Genomic DNA, 20261 nt, shown 5'->3' with positions numbered 1-20261 from the left:
GTTAGGGCAGCTAGGATCTGGAACCAACTTCCAAGGGAAGTGGTGCTGGCTCCTACCCTGGGGGTCTTTAAGAGGAGGTTTGATGCCTACCTAGCTGGGATCATTTGAGCCCAGTTTTTTCTCCTGCCCTGGTAGGGGGTCAGACTTGAAGATCTACAAGGTCCCTTCCAACTCTACTTCTATGATTCTATGAAATTAAGGATATGCAGGAACCTGATGAGGCACGATAGTTGGGCTTTCCTGAACGAAGATGGAATCCCAAGACAAAGGTGAGCCACAGTGCAATGTACAGAAATTACTGTTGTTTGATAATTGGCACTGGAAAGACAGGTAGGTCAGGCAAGACCTCAGAAACTAACTGGTTCAGAGAGGCACAAGCTTTTTAAGGCAACAATGAAATGTCAGCATCTAATGAGGTAGGTTGCTGCCTACAAAAGCTCATGCCTCTCAATTAGCAGGTCTCTAAGGTGCCACCCTGCCTCCCTTTCACCTTTTAATTGTAAGTATATATTCACTGAAAATGTTTTGAAATCATGAGTTTTCAGACCAGTTCTAATCCAAGAACTTTACAAAGAAGTGGTCTCCTACAAATGGTATTAGCACTTTGAAGCATTATAGTAGCATCTTCAGCCTTAGCTGAAATAAAAAAATAGCCATATCCACGTACCTAAAAGTAACTGATTCCCTCCCCTCTATATCCTTTGAAGAGCAAGCTTTAACCTAGACTAGAAAATTTTATAGCTAGTGCGTATGTAACATTTGGACAGCCCTTTTCTTCCCTTGTTCAATCCCTCCCCTTTTAGCAGACTTACAGTAGTTATTGCACTTCATTTGCATTGTAATTAATCACATGGTTCAGCGCTTCTAGTTACCACCTGCAGAAGCTGGGAAAAAATCCCCCAACAACTAGCATACTAGCGGCCTATGGTAGTGCTCAGCATATGCCACTAGTATTATTTCACTGCTAATATCACTGAGGAAGTGCTCATGTGCTTGGCTTGAGCAGTTATCTTGCCCATAAGCACTGGGTTAAAATGATTTCCAGATAGGGAGTCAGGAAGAATTTCTACTCCACTGAAAAAAAACAAACAAAACAGTTCTTAAAACAAACAAACAAACAAACAAAAAAAACCCACACAAAAAACCAAAACCTTAGAAACAGCCTTTTTACCAGATATAATTCATTCCTAGGATTATCTGGGCACATGTCATTTCACTTCCTGTAATTGCAGGGGCCCAAGACACTGGTAGCAATTTGCCTCTCATATTCTCCCTTTGTTAAACTGTAGTTTTTGAGAATTTTATTCTTTTCCACTTGGCTTATTAGAGAATGTTGAGGGAAGATTATTTTGCAGTTATGAGGAGAAACATGGCAAGCAGTTGTTCCTGTCCATCCTTCATAGTGCAATAACCTCCATTACAGTCTCTAGAAACACATAGCATTGGACTAAATGACCCAAATGGTCTCTCTCACTCCCATGTTCCCTAAGGATACAGGTTTCCCTCACTTTATACGGGTTCTGTATGTGCGAATTCATTCTTATGCAGTGACCCTTCTTATATCAAAAATTCATTACATGCAAGGTAAATTCACTCTTATGCAAAATCGGTGTGGTGGAAGCCTGGTCAGCTGCTTCTGTGGGAGCATGCAGTTGTGGCAGTGACATGCACCAAAATATACCAACACGCACCAAAATCCACCTGTGTGGATCTGTGCTCCTCACTTGTCTGTGACTTGTTTCTGTAATTGTCATCCCCATTATGTGCTCTGTGCTTGTGTGTACTGTCTGCTGTTGGTGAGCACCAAAACTGTCTTGTAAAAATGGTTGAACTGGGTCTTAGAACGTATCACTATTAGTGAATTTGAGTTGTGCGCCATTTTCCAGAAATTCACGTACAGCATAAAGTGAGGGAAACCTGTATTAAAGGGTAATTTTATGAAATTGTGGGAATGTCAGTCACATACCCTGGCATTTCACACAATATAATTCAAATGATCTTTGTAGATCTCTTCTCTTGGAGTTTTTGCAGGAGGAGGTGGAACAGTAGTAGGTACATTTCATTGCCTTGGTGAAAATATCCAATATGTAGATATGGCATCTAGTTAGAAAAGTATATACTTGATCTGCAGATACATTAATGTTCTTGAGAATTAAGGTTCCTTGGATCATGCCAGAGATCATACTCAAGTCTCTAATCTCCAAGTAGAAATTCCTGTTGGGAGTATCCTTGATCTGTATAGCATAGATTCTTAGAAACATAGCTGTTGTGTTAACTGGAATGGAGTATATGCTGGAGAAAGGTGAGAGAGAGCAGGTTCCAAAAAATTACTGCCATGAAAGTCCTAGTCTGATTGGAGACAAAACTTTGGCTGAATAAAATTGAAGATTTAAGATCAAATCAGGATATTTTTTGAGGCAGAGCTCCAAATTCCTGACAGGATATTCCACAGAAAGTGTTGTCTAAAAGGAAACTGAGAGAAAACTATAAAAATGAATCACTGCCCTGAAAAGAGCTTGGTATGCATCTAATTCATTTCAGATAATTTTCCCTCTACATTTTCTAGGAAAAAGACAACTGGACAGTGCCACTGGTAAGGGAAGCAGAAGAAAAGAACTTATTCTACGAATCCTCCTTAGGTAAGTCTAAGAGACACCTAAATTTGTCAAAATGCTTTATATGCAATGATTTTAGATTTTTTGCCTGTCTCACTGGAAGATTAGATAGGAACACCAGATTGAATGACCCCTTACAAGATGTAGCACTCAACACATGAACCTGTTAAGTCTAGATTCCTCTTGTACTATATCTGCAAAGACTTTCTTTGACTATGGGGTAGCCAATTAAGGGATGCTGAAAAGGGCCCATGCTGGATGCTAAGTCTTGTGTTTAGCTAGATAAAAAGTTACCTTTAGGTAGTAATGGAGCAGCCCAGGTTCCAGATTGGGTATTCCTCAAAAACACAAATTTACCTCTTAATTAAAGAAAGTAAAAAACCATTCTTGTTCACATAGCCTTCAATCTGCTTTGCTTGGGTTGAAAAAAAGTCTGATGGGTCTAAAAATAATTCTAGATATAAATACAATTTTAATAGTACATGGGTAAATAGAATGGAATTCCCTGCCTGCAACTTTCAGTATCTTTAAACCACTTCAAAAAAGTGTGTGGGGGGTGCATTAAAATACTCTGGATCACTGATGAACTGTTGTACGATACAAAAATACCTCAAGATTCAGAGACAATTTATATTATTTTCTCTAGACTAGCAGTTTTAGTGGACTACTTGAATAATAACCTAGTACACTTACGGATTCCCACAAAAAGCTGGTAGATCGCGTATTTGCTCTTATCTGTGGAAGCTGCTAGGTGTTTTACAAACATTTACATTGCAAATAAGAACATCGACAGCTTACTAGTCCATGTAGTAAGTTGCTGTAACACTACAAAAATGCTGAATGTTGCAAAGTATGAGGAAATCTGGTACACTGTACTCTACATTTAAAAGGTTTAGTAAAATTCTTACTTTTAAAATCAACCACTCTGCCTCTCCCTTCCTCCACCTTTCAGCTTATTACTATCTTGACAAGATGCTTGACTCAAGCTTCCTTACTCTTTGCTATGAGAGTTAGATCTTATGGTCAAAGATGGCTATGTTCCATAAAGATCACCCATGAATGAATAATATCCAGAAGGCACCATCTTTATGTACTCGGTGCGACTTATGAGCTTGCCTGGGTACACGGGATTTAGTTCAAGGTATCCTCTCTCTCAAATACAGCCATAAAAATTTCAGTCTTTTAGCTCTAGCTAGCTTACTCAGCAGGTTCTGGGTACACGTGAAGAATTAAAGGAAGTGAGAGCAGAGATGTAGGTAGTATACAAGGCTTTGAAATGAAAGAAGAAATGAGAGTTTAATCTAGAAAGAAACAGGAAGCGGGCCTCTGGGACAACACACAGGAAATGTCTGAATAGACATCCAGAGCTTGGAAGGATTATTACTTTAGCTGCATTATTTTTGGAGAAAGTGAAGTAGGCCAGTCCAGATAAAACCAAAGCAGAGTATTTTCTGTCGTAGGGATAGTGATAATTGCAATTGATTTGGACCATCCCAAGTACACATATATGGCTTTGTACCATTTCCAAAAACAAGCTGTATTTTGCACGAAACACGGAGGAACCTCAAGGAACAAATTACACTAGTGGCTCCTAATTCACGTAGGCTGCAACTGGAAAAGTATGGGTACAATCCTAAACCATTTGAGGACTAGCTATGGAAGACGCTTTGTTCCCAGAAACATTTCAACGGTTTATGATCTTGCTTACTGTTTAAACTTGAGCCGTAAGTCTGTTCCTAGCTCAAGTTAGCTTTCTCCCTAGCTCTGGCAGAGCCCTAAGTCTGTAAGCTTAGAGAGTATAAGGGACTCCTTTACTTTCTGACAACTGCCAACCCATCAGCTTCTTACAGACTCCCAAATACCCTGACCAAATTTTGGTAGAAAAAGTGGGGATTCTCTACAAACCATGAACCACTGGTAGAAAGTTAAAGTCTCTTTAGCGATTTAGAATAATATATGTGAAATGTGTATTTGCCTATAGCAAACTAGGAGCAGTCTACAGAAAACTGTAATACTGAATACATCTAAATTTGAGTTGTTAACAAAGGTTTGCTAAATAAATTGAAAGTATTTTAAATAAAAGAAGCATGAAGGTAGAGGCTAAGAATACTGGTTTACTTAAGTCTTCCTCTATCAAGAGTTTGCAGCACACTGACTGTATGAGGTCAAATATTTTCTGTAAATTGAATGCATGATCACTTATGTACATATTCCTTCCAAACCAGTTTCTCTGCAAGTCTACTGGAGTGTTCTTTATGCAAGTAAGAGGCACATAAATTCCTGTTTCAACACGAAGTGTGCAGAAGTAGTACATTAGTGATCATGAACCAGGGAAGCAGTAGATCTGACATACCTCACAAGGAAAAAAGAAAATCTACTGTATGTGGGGTGGGGTTGCATAACTGTAGATAACTGGCTTAGAGTAGTTGTTATCAAGGGCTCACTATAAATCTAGTAATAAGTGGGATTTCCTTTAGTAGTTTGTTCTGGGTTCAGTACTGTTCAGTATTTTAATTTCACTCTCTAAATCATTAATGAAGTGTACACTTAGTTGGGTGGTGGGACAAGTAATGAATAAGATGGAAACGAGTCAAGTATGACCAAATTCAGTAAGAACAAAGATAGAATATACCACTTAGGAATTAAATACACATACCAAATAAGCAATCACTGACCAGGCTTCAGTACTGCTGAAAAACATTGAGGGTTACAGTCAATCACAAGCTGAACGAGCCAATGAAATACTGTGATGTATTAAATGTTGAATGCAAATCACTTGAGGCACCGTACAGCATGAAGATGTGGATAAACTGGACAAAGCCCAAAGGACAGCAACAAAAATTAGAAGACTATAAGACACGACTTCCAAAAGGTTGAGTGTGTAGAAAAAGACGATAAAATAAAATAAGAAATCCCACTTTTTTTTTTTAATTATTGAAAGTTGTGAAGGTTAGAGAGCCATGATTTAGACAGGGGTGACTGTCTGGAGCAAAGAGTTGATCTCGATCAGTGGTTTTCAAACTTCTTTGTACTAGGACCCATTTGTAACCATTGATGCCCAGTCCTGACCCAGTAAATAGTTTAAGTAGAAAACAGCCACCTGGCCCTGCTGGCACCCCTTACTTACAACCAACAGTCCATCCTTCCCCATCCCGCCCTGCTGGTGCCACTCACTCCCAATCTGCTGCCCCTGCCCCAGGCAGCAAATAGGGCTGTGCAAAATTTTGGCAGCCATTTCGTTTGGGAGGTGTTTTGGGCTATTTCAGCGCATGGAACACTCAATCCAAATTGAACCAGAAGGCTCTGAGACTGATCCAAAACGACTTGGAAGGCTCCAAAAACTAAGAAGAGGAAGGGGAAAGAGGGGGAAAAAGACTGCTCCGATACTGATGTCTAGTTCCCAGTTCAATTCCCCAGGTCTTTGATCATTTTTCCAGCTCTTCCCGGTGGATGCAGGCCCCCAGATCTGTGCATGGGGTTTCAGCAAGCTGGGGCCAGTGACAGCTGCTTGGCACAGCCCACGCCAAGTGCCAGGAAGACTGCAGTACTGCCACTGGCCCCAGCCTGCAGCGGCAGCCTGCTGAAGCCCCACGTGCAGATCTGAGGGCCTGGGGAAAGCAATCAGAAAGCTGGGAGAATCAAACTAGGAGCTACGGGAACGTTCAGATCTCTGGGGAATCAAATCCCCAGTCCCCCATTTGGTTCCCCAGCTCCCTGATTGCTTCCTCCAGCTCTTCCCCAGGGGGCATGGCCCCCAAATATGGGATGACAGCAGACTGCTGCTGCCAGCTGGTGATGGTGGCAGCTCTGGGCTATTTTTCCAGTCAGCAGCAGCAGCAGCAGCAGCCTGCTGAAACCCTGTACGCAGATCCAGGGGGCCACACCTCCCAGGAAAAGCTGGGGAAGTGATCAGAGCTGGGAGTTGAACTGGGAACTCCAGCTGACAGGTAGATCTGCCCCAACTCCCAGACAGCACACAGTGCCCTGCCAAGCCGCACTGCATCCACACAATGGGGCAGGTGCCAGGTGGGGAACGGAGGGGGAAGATTTCTGCTGTTCCATGCTGCAGGGGGCCTCTGCCACAAGTGCCCAGAGGCCCCACTAGTGCAGCTGGTGAGTGTGGGGGCTTTTTGTTTTGTTTTTTAAAGCTCTGCATTAACTGGCTGCAAAGCATGTGGATGACAGCAGGCTGCTGCTGCTGGCTAGGGCAGCCTGTTGTCATCCCACATGCAGATCTGGGGGCCATGCCCCCTAGGAGGGCTACAGGGTGGTGCCAGACTCCTTCCGGTGGGCATGGGCCCCCGATCTGCGTGCGGGATGACCACGTGCTGCCAATGCCAGCAAGTGATACTAGTTTTAACAGTTTGAGGTGCAGTTTCACAAAATTCCCTGCACCCATCTTTGAAACATGGCAGGCTTCATAGCATCAGAAGGGGGTACCATCCCTGCAATTTTCATCCAAATCAGGCAAGAAATGACAAAGTTAAAAGTATTTTGGCGATTCCCCATTATAGCCATGGCCAAAACACTGAAGAAACGCCAAAACAGCTTTGGCCAAATCAAAACAGGACGGTGATTTGAAATACCGAAACAAATCACTGTTCCTCCCAATCAGAAACCAAAACAAAACATAGCCACTTCGCACTGCCCTAGCAGTGAGGCTTGTTGCTGCTGCTTCCGGGACCCTCCCCCATCAGCAGCACAAGGAGTAATGGACAGCTCTACCACATGGCCCAGACACCACCCTGACCTCCTTTCCAGGGTAGAGCCATGGCCTGAGGGAGCAGCAGTGGTGGCCAAGCCATGACAGCAAGGTAGAACCACAGCCCACCACACAAGTGGCTGGCAGTGGGAGCAGGCAAGGGCAGTGCCATACCCTGCCCTTCCATTACTCCTCACACCGCTGGTGGCACAATTGTTGCTGGGACCTCTGTACCAAGTATCACTACCCTACTCTGCCCTCCCACATTGGGTCCTGGCTGCTGGACCACAGAGGTGGCTCCTGCCTGTGCCAGTCTGCAGCCGTATGCCTGCTGTGAGCACAAATACCTGGGAAGACATGTGCCCCACCATACCATCCTAACATGTTGCCTGTGCGCCCCCCCACCCCGGCTTTCCTCCATAGAGCTGCTCTCCATGCTACCCGGCTGCTATATCCATGTGTGCGCATGCACGTGCAGGTGGCACCCCCTGCCTGATTGCCTTCCTTCCACTTCACCCAGCCTCAAGCAGCCCCCTACAGGTTGGAACTCTGCCAGGGGAAACCTGCAATGTCCCACTTTTTCCTCTTTCCAAGGAGAATCTATTTTTAAAAAGTTTGTTCACAACCTTTTCATATTCTTGTGACCCACTTTTGGGTTGACTCGCAGGTTCAGATCTAGACGATACTTTGGGTCTCTTCTACCCTGCTTCCCCCCCCCCCCCCCCCATGTCTTCATTCATATTGACCTTAGCTTTAATTTAGCTTTTTCTCCCCATGTTTTCTGTATTCCTTAGTTGGTTAAAATTAAGCAGTTTTTAAAACCTGTAATTGTATATTTCCCAAGGATTCAAAGTGGTCTTACCCAGGTAAAATTTCTCCCTTCAAACAAAAGTACACAATTAAGGCTAAGAAAAATCCAGACATGAAGTTTAAAATGTATGCAAATGAGCAATTAAGTTATCTAAACCAGTACCACTCTGCCATGAAATGCTGTTGCAAAGAAATACAGTGAAATTTTGCCAGTCAGTTGTTGGGATAACTCACTACCATCATCTTATTAGTTGGTGCACTGAATCCCTAAAGTCCTACTGATTGGCACACAACGCACTTTGGACAGTCATCCATCAAAATGTAATTAGTCATTTCCAAATGTACACGTGTACACACACACTTGCCTACATACTAAATCACAACGGAATTTGTTCCTGATAATTAGTCAGCTTGAAAGGCATCTTCCACAGCACCTCTCAAGCCAGCTGATACTTGCAAAACTGATGCTCTTCAGGCAGAAGACACGGCAACAAAGCATAGGTGATCAAAATTTGGATACCAGGTGCACAACAAAAGCAACTATTTTACACCAAAATAATTGAACTCATATATCAATGCTTGGATTTTTTAATTTTTTTTTTTTTTAGGGGTGTGCATATAACTTTTTTCTTTTAAATCGTAAAATGTTAAAAATGATCATCTCCATCACATTTTATGGTGAGTTCTCATTGTAACTGACAATGCGTTGATTTTTTTTTTTTAATTCCTTTACGAAGGAAGTCTGACATACAAAGGGAAGTACCTACCCCTGTGCAAAGACTGAGGTTTTCATTGCTCTGGTAAGGCAAAAAATGTCTTTTTTTTCTTGCTTAGTCAAAAAAATAGTTGACTTTCAATGCTTACCTTATTATTTTTTAAATCTAGTGGGTTAGACTACAGGTAGAATACAGTGGCCTGTATACAGGTAAAGTCCCTACAATGTGCATCTATCTCCCTTTAGAATATCAAGCATAGCTACCGAGCCAAAGTTAGGATTACAAGTGACATGAATCTTGATAGCTCAAGGGATGAATTCATATAGACACTTTTTATCCACTAAAAGATGCATTACTGCTTGAATGTGTTATTTCATGCACTTGGTCTAAAGATTAGATTTCCAATATTCAGAACAGAGATATGTAAATTTCATCAATTTTTCAAAGTGTTTATATCACACAGATAGGCAGAATCAGATTAATATCTAAGCTATTATAATTTCTGAGAAACATTAAAATCTTAAATTAGTGCTACATACAGAATTTAGATTTGCAGCTAAAAAATGAAACAAAGTCTTTAGTTTTTTTCTAACAGCACTTTTCTAGGACATTCTCAAGGCTATGAAATTCTTCATTCCTGCATCCAATACTAGCCATCTGCAGAACTGTTACACTGGATGATGGCTCATATAACTTATTTCTTCCATTAGCACAAGTGGATTGGGACTGCAACTTCATCTGACACAGGTCAATGCATGTAGCCATCCTTGGTGCTTTATACCCATTTGGTTCCTTCTGCACTCAGTCCTACCCAAATTGTAACTTCCACTCACCTTGTCATCTTACTCCCCACTTCTAGTTTTCACTCCCAGTTGAGAGGAAAAAAAAATTGTCAGATCTTCAGAAACAGAACTTGAATTTTAAGTAAGGATATAACAGAAAAGAATGGTAGAATTAAATACAATTCATTCTAGATGTGTAAATACAGGACATGTTTGTTTTGTTTTGTTTAAACCAAATGAAGTTTTAATAGCAGCCAAAGTTGACCTTTATTGTCCTACTGCTCAGCTTAAAAAACATGTTCAATTCAGTTTCTCTCTCTTATCAGGAACCCTAATTCTACACAGTTTTCAGATACTGCCTATGCACATAAACAGCAAATGCTATCATACACCCTTCCACACACTGTAAAAGATTCTCAATATAACCTTTCATTGCTCTCAAGTTTAAACATTGACCACTCTTGGTGCTTTTTTCAGCCCCACCTTGTTGAAACCTCTGCTTGACCCTTTTTGTAGTCAAACCTTATTTTCTAGCCCACAATTTCACCCCATGCTTAATGGGAAAAATTTAATTGCTAACATAATCTTTATTCTTACCTCTAGATATTGGAAGGGGAAGAGCAGGTAGCAAGAGTGTGTTAGTTATAAGGGAAAATTAAATATACATCATAGCTGTCCACAGACAAGAACAATTAACATACATAACTGAACATGAAATAATTACAGAACATCTCTACATTGATGCACTTAAGAAGAAAATAGTAGTCAGGTTGTTATTTATACATTTGTCTAATTTTACAAGCTCTCAAAAACATCCTGTTCAGCTCCCTGTTAGATCTGTATTCAAAGAATTAAATTCATGTAACTTGGTTCATTTGTCTACATTGCATTCCAAACAATGTCTGCATGCAAAATATTCCAAAATAATTTAAGCAATAAAATCTGAAAAGTTTCAAGAAAACTCTTCTGATGACACTGAATACTGATGCTGAAAATATAAAGAATTCACTTTAAAATTATACACACTAAAATTTTTAAATTTGGCAATGCACAACTGATGTGTGTGAAACTTCACAAGTCAGAGGGTTTTCATTTCACACAGTTTTTTGAAAAGTGTTATCTGTCTTGGAAGTCTAGTGTAAGAAACCTCCTCTAATGGTATTAGATTTTCAGAAGAAAGCTGGAGAAGATGATCCCTAATTTTTTCCAGGTTCCCCTCCATAAGGAAAGAAAGCAAATCCCTTTAGTACAGCATTGCATTATGTGGCTATATTAGTTCTGTACTGGAGCTAGCACATGCAGAACTCAGGGGTTTTTGATATAGCACCACCTTATTTCATATAGGCATAAACTGGAAGTTGCTTTTGTACTCAAGATGTTACTTATAATCATTTTTATATGCATAAGAAACAAAACTGATTAATTACATTTCTTTACTGACTTTTTAAAAATTAGTTGTATACAATGTTCAAACTAGCCCTAAAAATTGGGGGGAAAAAACCTGCTTGTTAAATATGAACTGCTTCCTATTCATCACCCTCCAAATCTATTAAAATTATTTCACTTGTTATCTTACCACAGGAATCAAAATCCAAATATAGTTCAACTTGTCCTGGCAACACAAAATCTTGAATATCCATAAGACAAAAATATCTTTTGACACAGCACTGCCTTATTCCACATAGGCATAAGCTGTAAGTTGCTTCTGCACTTACTTGATGTTGTTACTTGTAAACATTTTTGTATTAAAAAAAAACAAAAAAACCCCCAAAAAACCTGTGGAACTGAGGAACTACATTTCCTTACTGCTATAGGCTAAAGCTTAGTACATTCATAATGCTGTCAAATCAGGTTAAGAAAACAATATGGTGACTTAAAAAAAAAAAAAAAAAAGAAAAAAAAAAGAGGATTTCATGAAAGTATTTTTAATTCCAAAGACTAGGTTGGCAATCTCCTAAGTAATCAGAATAAGACAGCACATAACCTTCAACTTACCTGAAAGAAAGGTTTAAAGGATAGTCAGTTCCTAACCTGACTTCTCAAAATTCTAGAGTCTGCTAAAATGCTTCTAATTTCTTACGAAAGTGAACTGGAAATATGGGATTAATGCATTACAATTTCTGTTATCCTATGATATGGTAAACTTGCTCTATGAACTGGATGGGTGGATTTCCCCCTCCATCCTTTAGAAGGAAAGTTAGTTACATAACCTTGACCTTCTTGGGAACAAACAGCAGAATCAGTCTCAGCAGGTGTTAAGATTTAACATTTTCTGGTGACATTCAAGAGGATCTGTCTGTCCTACATACCCCTGGGAAATCTATGATCTTTACATTTTTTCCCTAGAAGAGCTTTTCATTTACCATATATTCCCTCAGTTAAACCCAACAACTTTCTACCTGAAGTGAAGGGAGAAAGCGTCCCCTCTGAACTCAGCGCTACTACTATCTGGGGGAGTCAATGTGAAGCCACAGACTCATCTCCTCTATCAGTGTAGCATGTTAGTCAGAGCACTCAGGCACTTAACTCTATTTTTGCTGTACATAGCATTTTTTAGTTCTATAGTAGGGCAAAAATTGTACGTTTCTGTGCAAGCACAAAAATGATAAGTTACATTTTTCTACTAGTTTTGACTGGCCAATTAAAAAGACAACTGTCCAAGTACATGATTCCAAATAGCTAAAAGTTTGTAATTTAGTGTTGCTATAAACATGAAATGTGATTTACAATTTAAGATCAAGTGATATTTTTCCCCAATTAAATGTTGCTGGTTTTCAGTTGCAACTAACTGGTTTGAACAAAAGCAACTCTAAACTTTTGGAAGTTGAAGATGAGTCCACTTTTAAGCCGAATAATTTTATAAGAAAAACTTTAACAAAGTGGCACTGCATATTCTGTTTTTAAAACAAACTATTGTATGTTGCAATGCCATATCTCCCCTTACTCATCTGCTTAGTTATCAGCAACACCCAGAGCCAAAGGAGGAATGGGAGAAGAGGAAAAAAAAAAGGGGCAGAAACTAGTAGAGGTACTCCCTTTCATTTCATCAGATTAAAATGAAGGGATTTATACTCCTCTTAAAGTTTTATTTGTAAATCCAATGAAATACTACCATAGGCAAAACTTTCATTATTAGTTTTGCTTAGGAATTTTTTGGGGAAGGGAACATATTAGAAGAGGGAAAAGCTACCCATGTTAAAAATAACTGCTTGACAGGATTCCCTCTCAGATATTTCTTGACCCTCAATCATATAGCTGAAGTCTTTGTTCAATGTAGTATTAGTAGATTTAGACATTCAAGTTTTCAAAAGAAAAATCACTCGCATACAAAATAAACTCAACCAATTTACCTAGTATAGTTTTTGGTGGAAGGGAACAGAAAGCTTCTCTAACAAGAGTAACAGACCTAATGTATAATCAGTACTCAAAACATAAGTTCCCCAAAATCCAGTTAAACACTAAGCCATATGATTTCAGAACAGACCGCTGACCCACTAGTTAACAGTATTATATTTTATATTAGGTCATTATTTCTAAGCTTGTCTTAAGCAAGTATGCAAGATGGCTTAAATACTCTCCATACCACTTTCTTAAATTAAATGTTTCTTTAATATTAAATTCAGTCTACAGTGCTGTTTACACACACTAAAACCTCCAATGGTATTTCTGAGCTGGGAAGCCCAGGATGCTTCCCTTCTTTGGGCATCTCAAATGGTATATACAGACATCAGGCTCTATAACTTTGAACCTGAAAGTAGAGATAAAGGATATGAAAATAACAAATTGTATGAAAGATGAAAAATGCTGTGCCGTACATTCAGTTATTTAAGAACTGTGTAAAGTTGATTATGAACCAGGTTTGGTTTTTTCCAAAGAATACATATTTAAGAGCTTCATTTTCTGAAGTTATCAAACAAATGTAAATAATTGTGTACTTGATGTAAGGGTGAGTTGCCTCATTTTGTACATAGTAGTTAATTTCAATACATACATACTACTGAAGTAAATGTTCAGAAATTGAAACTATACAAGATTCATCTAATCATGTAAAAATATTTACATTAACTTAGTATTGATGCATTTTATCTAAAAGATAAACGAGCTGCTGAATCTCTGCCACGCTTAAGCAGCACAATAATATTGGGGTTTGCTTTAATACACCAATATTTACGTGCTGCTAGGGCGGAACAAGTATGGCAAATCTTCTGTTCATCCAGGTGACAGGAACACAACCTATTAATAAAACTTGGCAGAAGAATTATCTTCAACTGTGTCTTTTCCTTAAATTCCTAAAGCAGCAAATAATGATTAGCATCTTTACAAGATCATGCAAACCATGATGTGCTGCTAGAGTAATTTAAGGTCTCAAATGAAAGACTCAGGTAACCTAAATATATTTATTATATGGACTTAAAACATTGCCAAGTAAATATAGTCACAAACTTACCTGTAAAATTAAAAATCTATTATGGTCCAGGTCAATTCCATGACTTCGAAGTAGAATACCAACATCTTTGAATGTTTTTTTCTTCCCACTGATTTGGTAGACAGAAGAATTATCTCTGTAGGCAGTTCTAGATACATAGAAATTGCTGTTAGGAATGACTTCATAATCATCCCCTTCCTGTTTTGAGGAAAAACAAAACCAGAAAAAACAAAATTGTTACTACTGAGTCACCGCTTTACTTCAGTTTCCACTATTAAATAGTTTTATCATCCCATTCAGGTTTTCAGAAGTCAATTGCACCCTAGGTCCCAGTTCTGTTGAAACCTATAGCAAAAATACTAGGGTGTAGACACCTCACAAAACATGCAAAAGTCTGCCTTGCAAAAACAGCTTTAAAAATCTTCATAGAACCACTCTAACTTGTTTAAATGAGTAAACCCTTTTTTTTATGCCTGTGCCACCTCTTACATATGTTAGTATAAAAAAGACCTAATTTAATCTCAGTTTAGCATCAAAGGAAAGATTCTATCATTCAAATCAAAGAGGAAAAAGCTAATTTCAAATAAAAAAAAGCTACTCCTTTCTTTATTTTTCAGATGAAGCAGCCCCGAATGACTTAACCTCTGTGAATCCATGCTCTTATAGTGCGAGAAGAGATTTTTTAAAAGTTAATTGCCTCTAAATACATTTTTTATTTAAGAGAAATGGACCATAAACACAGTAAACCCAAATGTCATGACCAGATAGAAAAAAAAATCCACTTAAGTTCACCTGAAATGGTAACTAAAACAAAATTGATACCAATTATTTATAAAAGTTTTAAAGAAACATGCATCAATTTTAAGAATTGGGAAAGTGGTTTACCACTTTCCCAGGCTAACTCTCAAGGGCACAGTCAACTTTGCTATCAAAGTACATTCAGAAATTATATCACTCCATAAACTTAGTTAGCTTCTAGGTACCAATACAAATTCAAATGAAAACCACAATAAATCTTGTACCTGGAACTGGCAGTCTACTATAAATGTAAGTAAAAGTTTTATTTGTGTTATATTGAAATTTAATTTGGACAAATAGTGCTTGAATAAGAAAACTTGATTTTCTTCTTAACTAACCTATCTATCAAATATACATTTTGGTATTCTAATAACTAAAAATATTTTAACTTTCAAAAAGCTTTTTAGTATTTATGGCAAGAGATAGGTACACTTCCTACTTCTGTTTCTTCAACTCTGTGCACACCATAACCCCAAACTTAAAATTTCTTGGACACTCTTACTGATATTTGAGTTAAGTTTTGTTGGAAAAAAAAAAAAAATACACTAAAAATATAAAAATGTTTTTATTTAAATAAAGTCAAATTTTCTCTAATGCTCTATGTTCCCAATAAGTCAAAATTATACAAAAGCCTACAGCTAGGTAACTGAAGTGGAAAAATCAAATAAATGTTTTGAATTCTGTAGTTGTTTCAGCCAAACTGAAAAATCATTCAACACTCAGCCCTAAATATTTCTGAAATTATTCAGACTTTTGAACAAGAAAGTATCAGCTTAAAATTTAAGATATGCACTAAAATATGAGAACACCACAAAAGTTTTCAATTTTACTTTTAAGCTACTCTAAGATGAAGTAGAAAAATAGTAGTGATGGGTATAAATTGTTTAGTAGTTACAATCCAGAAGACTCATGCTATTGGTTCTTAGGACTTGCAAAAAAACCTTATCTATGGAGTTGCTAAGAATTTTAAAAATATATAGCTATCTGAAAGAGAATGAGTGCAAATTTCTAATATTATTTCAAAGTAGAACAAGTCTTTTATATTTCTAAATATATTAAAAATTAATTTCACCTACTTTGTGAATCAAAAGATACAAATATATAAAAATTATCTGCTTTATGCTGCATAATTTAGCTAATTAATTTAATAGGAGAAAAGGGGGTTACTTCATAAGGATAAAACCAATCGTATCCTAACCTAGTTCCAAATTTAAACACAAAAATGCTAAAAATTCTAAAATAATTAAATTATTTTAGAATTTTCATTCTGTTCATTTTTATATATAGCCTCAGTATTTTTAAGCAGAATACATACCTTGTCAATGATCTTTTGAAAGTGTACTTCCACAGTACAACTCTGGATGTCCTTGTATTCGTCAGAATTGTGGATCAGCACAGAGAGCTTTTTGGATCTGATTTTTTGTGCCCGATATCCAAATACAAAAAGCATTGAATCAATTACATTGGATTTTCCACTGCCATTTGGCCCAATAATACATGAGAAGCGCTGCATGTTATAGTAGGGAGGGGAAAAAAAAAAAAAAAAAAACAACAATATTCAAACCTTAGAACAGTTCCTGGCCAATGTACTTCATCTATTCTGTTTGTGGATAGCTTAAAATGCTGTTATTTCTAGTGCAGGAAATTGCAGGCTATTGGGAAGCTTAGTTTTTTACTGCCAAGGGTAAAAAAAAATACAACCTATTTAAACACACCTCCAGTGAGCTCAGATTTCTGAATTTTATCCTGTAAACTCAGAAAGCTCTCTCATATCAAATAAGCATGGTTTATAAAGAAACTAGTTCATAATATATTGACATGTCCTAATGTGGTTAATTTTTAGTGTTCTTGTGTTTGTGATTTAACCCTCCAAAGGGAGTTAAAAAAATAAAATTAAGCAAAGAAAAATTGCTTTATTATTTTAATTTAATTCACACAGTATCAGAAAGTTACAGTTTGACTCTAAACTGTCCATTTTCTCTTTTTTACACTAAAATAAATTAGACTGGTTTTAAATGATATTACTCTAACTCTCCTACTTTAAATGTTTAAGTCAAATACTTATTTTGGGATAAATGTGTTTAAAGTACTGTAAGTACTAGACACACGAGATCTTACCTTCATTTAAGAAATACAAAAAAAAAAAAAAAAAGAAAAAGAAAAAAAAAGAAAAATACCTTATGAAAAGGTCCCAGAATTTGCTCCCCAGCATAGGATTTGAAGTTCTGGTTTACAATATGAGTTATCATGAGGCGAGGAGCTCCAGCTTCATTGGTCATTGCTGGTGGTGGGGGAGGAGAGATGCTACTCAAAATTTCTTCTAAACTTCGATTACCAAGTTCCTCATTTAAGGCTGCTAAAATACATACAAAATAGAAGAAAAAAATAGAAGTGATGAGCTCTTGATGACTAGAAAGCCCTTAAAAATATCTAATTTAAGTACTAAAGCAAAAAAACTTGTTTCTACCCAAACTGGAATCTACCCTTTGACTTTTTTTAATACTTAAAGTGAAGTAGACTTTAAGCATCCCACTTCACAAGGGCTATTTTATTTTGTCTTTTATGAAGTAGATACCCAAGATACCCCATCAGTTCACTTGTGAGTTCACATTCATTATGTAATTCTTATTTCCACATGCTTCAGAAGACAGTGTGCAATTACAACAGCTATGACTATTGCATTAAATCTACAAATCCAAACAAATAGGGTAATTCCTTCTAATTAATAACTGAATAGCAATATTTCAGACATGCTCACAACTCGCTTTAAAAAGTAGATTTGGGGACTGCTGCACAACGCTCTGGAAGCTGTAATGACAGCACAAGTACTCTTCAAAGACAGGAAGTTTGTTACGAAAAAACAAACTGGCCCCTGGATTTCAATTAGTTATAGCAAAGCAGATTTTCAACTGTTTCAAACAACTCTTCCTTAAGTGGATACCAGTTTGGCACAGCTGTCTGCATATTAAAAGCATTTAATATTTTATTTTAGCAGCAACACATCTATGCCTACATAAAGGCTATGACTAGTCTTTCTACAGTTGTTTTCAGCACAAAATCTATTCCAGTAAACTTTTATATAAAGTACTCATGAAGAATTAAGTCACAGACTAATTATGTATTCAATCCCCAGAAAACCCATATTACTATCCAAATAAAAAGTTAACGCTATTCTACTACAATCCAAACAACAAGATAACTCAAAAACAGGCATAGCCTACCAACAACATTTTACCTTAACTAGAACAGTGATGAAACACTTAACTCTTTCAAAGCCATATAAAAATCAGATTTAAATTCAACTTGACAAAGAAAGAGTTTATATAATATCACTTCTTAGAAAAAGAAAAGCAAGTTTAACTTACAATAGTTCAGTTCAACTTATTGCTCAAAGCACACCAAGTATGCATGCATGGCACAACAGAATAACAATACAGACTTACCTTGCTGAGACCGTTTACCGAGCTGTGCATCATCTCTTCCCATTTCCATGTCACTGGTGGATTCTTCGACGGGCTCTTTTCCTTTTTGACAAGCTGCTGTAGAGGTTTTGGTTCTCTTCCTTGGCATGATTGCTGTTGGCTGTTCCCCTCTGATTCCAAGCAATCAAAACTAGTGCAGGGATCTCTCTCCTTTGCTAACACAAACAAGAAAAAAACCCCATGACTCAAGAGCTGGGCGTATCACCCCCTTTAGGATTATACCCACATGTATGCCCAAACACCAAAAAAAAAAATCAAATTCATGATTGAATAGTCAAAATACAACTCAATTTAAAATAGAAACTAAAGCCCAGGCTTATAATGACCGTATTTCAAAGGCCCTCAAAATGAGACTTACTCCCTCACAGCTACACAGTAGGGAAGATTGGCTATTGAAACTGTAAAAGCCACATTTTGTGCCATCGTTGATGCATAACAGCCAAGTTCAGATAGAGAGTAACTATGATGCTACTGGCAAAATTGTGCTACTCGAGTAATAAAACCAAATGAACATCCCATATGGCTATATACTCAGACAAATGTGTATATATAGAATCCTGACATTTTAAGAACATCTTCAACAAATATTGTACTTTTAGTTCATTATCTAACAATTTTCAAGGAGATTTCCATCATTTATAAAAGCTTTAGTCCAAAGTAGATTAGACTGATAAAACACTGCCCACGAGAAGTAGAAAAGTTCCCACTATAGTCACTTTTTTTTTTTTTTTAAATAGAAAGGGCCAAAAAAGCTAGTTAAGCACAAGAATGATGTAAATGGGTGGGGGGGAAATCCCCAAAAGCACAAACCAAAGGAGGGGCGGGGGGGAAAGAGACCATTGCTTGGCACTTCAAGCTGCTGCCAAAAAAAGTAGGAACAGAAAGCAACTGATCAGAGAGGAGCTGAGAAGCAAGAAGACTGAAGAAGTGAAATATTCTCCCCAAAGAATCTAAATTGCTCCATCGCAGCAAGTGGTGAAGTTAGCTTGGAGAAAAACAGACATGAGAAAGTTTACTTCGCACAAGATAAAAAAAACTGACGTGGTTAGAAAGTCATCTTACAATTGGTGCCAATCATTTGACGTTTTCAGACCTACCCCCAACCCGTACTCTCATGAGAGCCCTTCATTTGGGACAATGGGGGAGGGGAAGTAAAAGAGAATTCGTTTTAAGACAATTTGAGTCCATGCCCCTGTTATGAAATGTTCCACAAGAGCTGTATCAGATATGTACAGCTTCTGAAGGATCCAGAGGATCCCCTCCCCCCAATTTATTCGTTTCTACTTGAGTGGGGCGCGAGAGACTACTTGCGCTTAAAAATGAAAAGAAGAAAAAAAAGAAACGAGTTAAGTCACCAAAAAAAGAGTTCCAACAAAAACAACACCGCTACTTATCCTCGTTTTCCACGTTGGACTCTCGCTCCTATCTCGTTCTCAAATCACCTTGCCAAGCACGAACCACTTACCAGACAGACTCCCCGATCCCCTCAACGCGTTTCAATCCAACCCCTCGACCCTCTCCAACAGCCAAATAAAAGGCGCTTGTTAAAAGCATCGTTCGCGGATCCGCTGCGAAGCGCGACTCCCGCCGCGCCGGCGAGGGGGGCAGAGAGCCGGGCTCAGGCTTCCTCCCCCGCTCGGGAGCCGCCCCGGGGCCCCGGGCACCTTAACCGACGGCAGCGACGGGCACCTCGGCGGGAACCCGTCTCCCCGCGACCCGCGCAACTTCGGCCCGGGCGCTGCGGTTTGGTCGCGGAGGTACCGTGACATCGCGGCGCCGAAATACGCCGCTGCCCTGCTCTGCCCTCCTCTCCCGGAGACTGGTCCCCACAGGTCCATAAGGATACCACGGGGAGCCCACGCTCGCTACGCCCGTCTGTGCCCCCCGATCAGCGTGGTTGGAGGACGGGGTGGGGGTCGCCCAACCGTGC

At 38.5% G+C, this 20261-nt stretch overlaps 1 protein-coding gene across 2 annotated transcripts in view; it reads right to left on the bottom strand.

Annotated features, from left to right (window-relative positions):
- Positions 1-19817, bottom strand: part of SMC4 (structural maintenance of chromosomes 4) — a 66413-nt gene extending 46596 nt beyond the window's left edge. Inside the window, exons 1-5 of one of the 2 annotated variants that reach the window (XM_019532666.1) lie at positions 19797-19817; positions 18293-18486; positions 17027-17205; positions 16165-16356; positions 14073-14249 (exon numbers count right to left, since the gene is read on the bottom strand). In XM_019532666.1, coding sequence (XP_019388211.1) covers positions 14073-14249; positions 16165-16356; positions 17027-17205; positions 18293-18419 — 675 coding nt within the window. In that variant the 5' untranslated portion in view covers positions 18420-18486; positions 19797-19817. The remainder of the gene's footprint in view (positions 1-14072; positions 14250-16164; positions 16357-17026; positions 17206-18292; positions 18487-19796) is intronic. The other variant, XM_019532667.1, reaches the window with a different exon arrangement.
- Positions 19818-20261: the final 444 nt, after the last annotated feature.

The sequence above is a fragment of the Crocodylus porosus genome, unplaced genomic scaffold, assembly GCF_001723895.1.
Source record: "Crocodylus porosus isolate Cpor-Errol unplaced genomic scaffold, CroPor_comp1, whole genome shotgun sequence".
Classification (NCBI taxonomy): domain Eukaryota; kingdom Metazoa; phylum Chordata; order Crocodylia; family Crocodylidae; genus Crocodylus; species Crocodylus porosus.
This window is presented reverse-complemented; position numbering and strand designations above follow the sequence as displayed.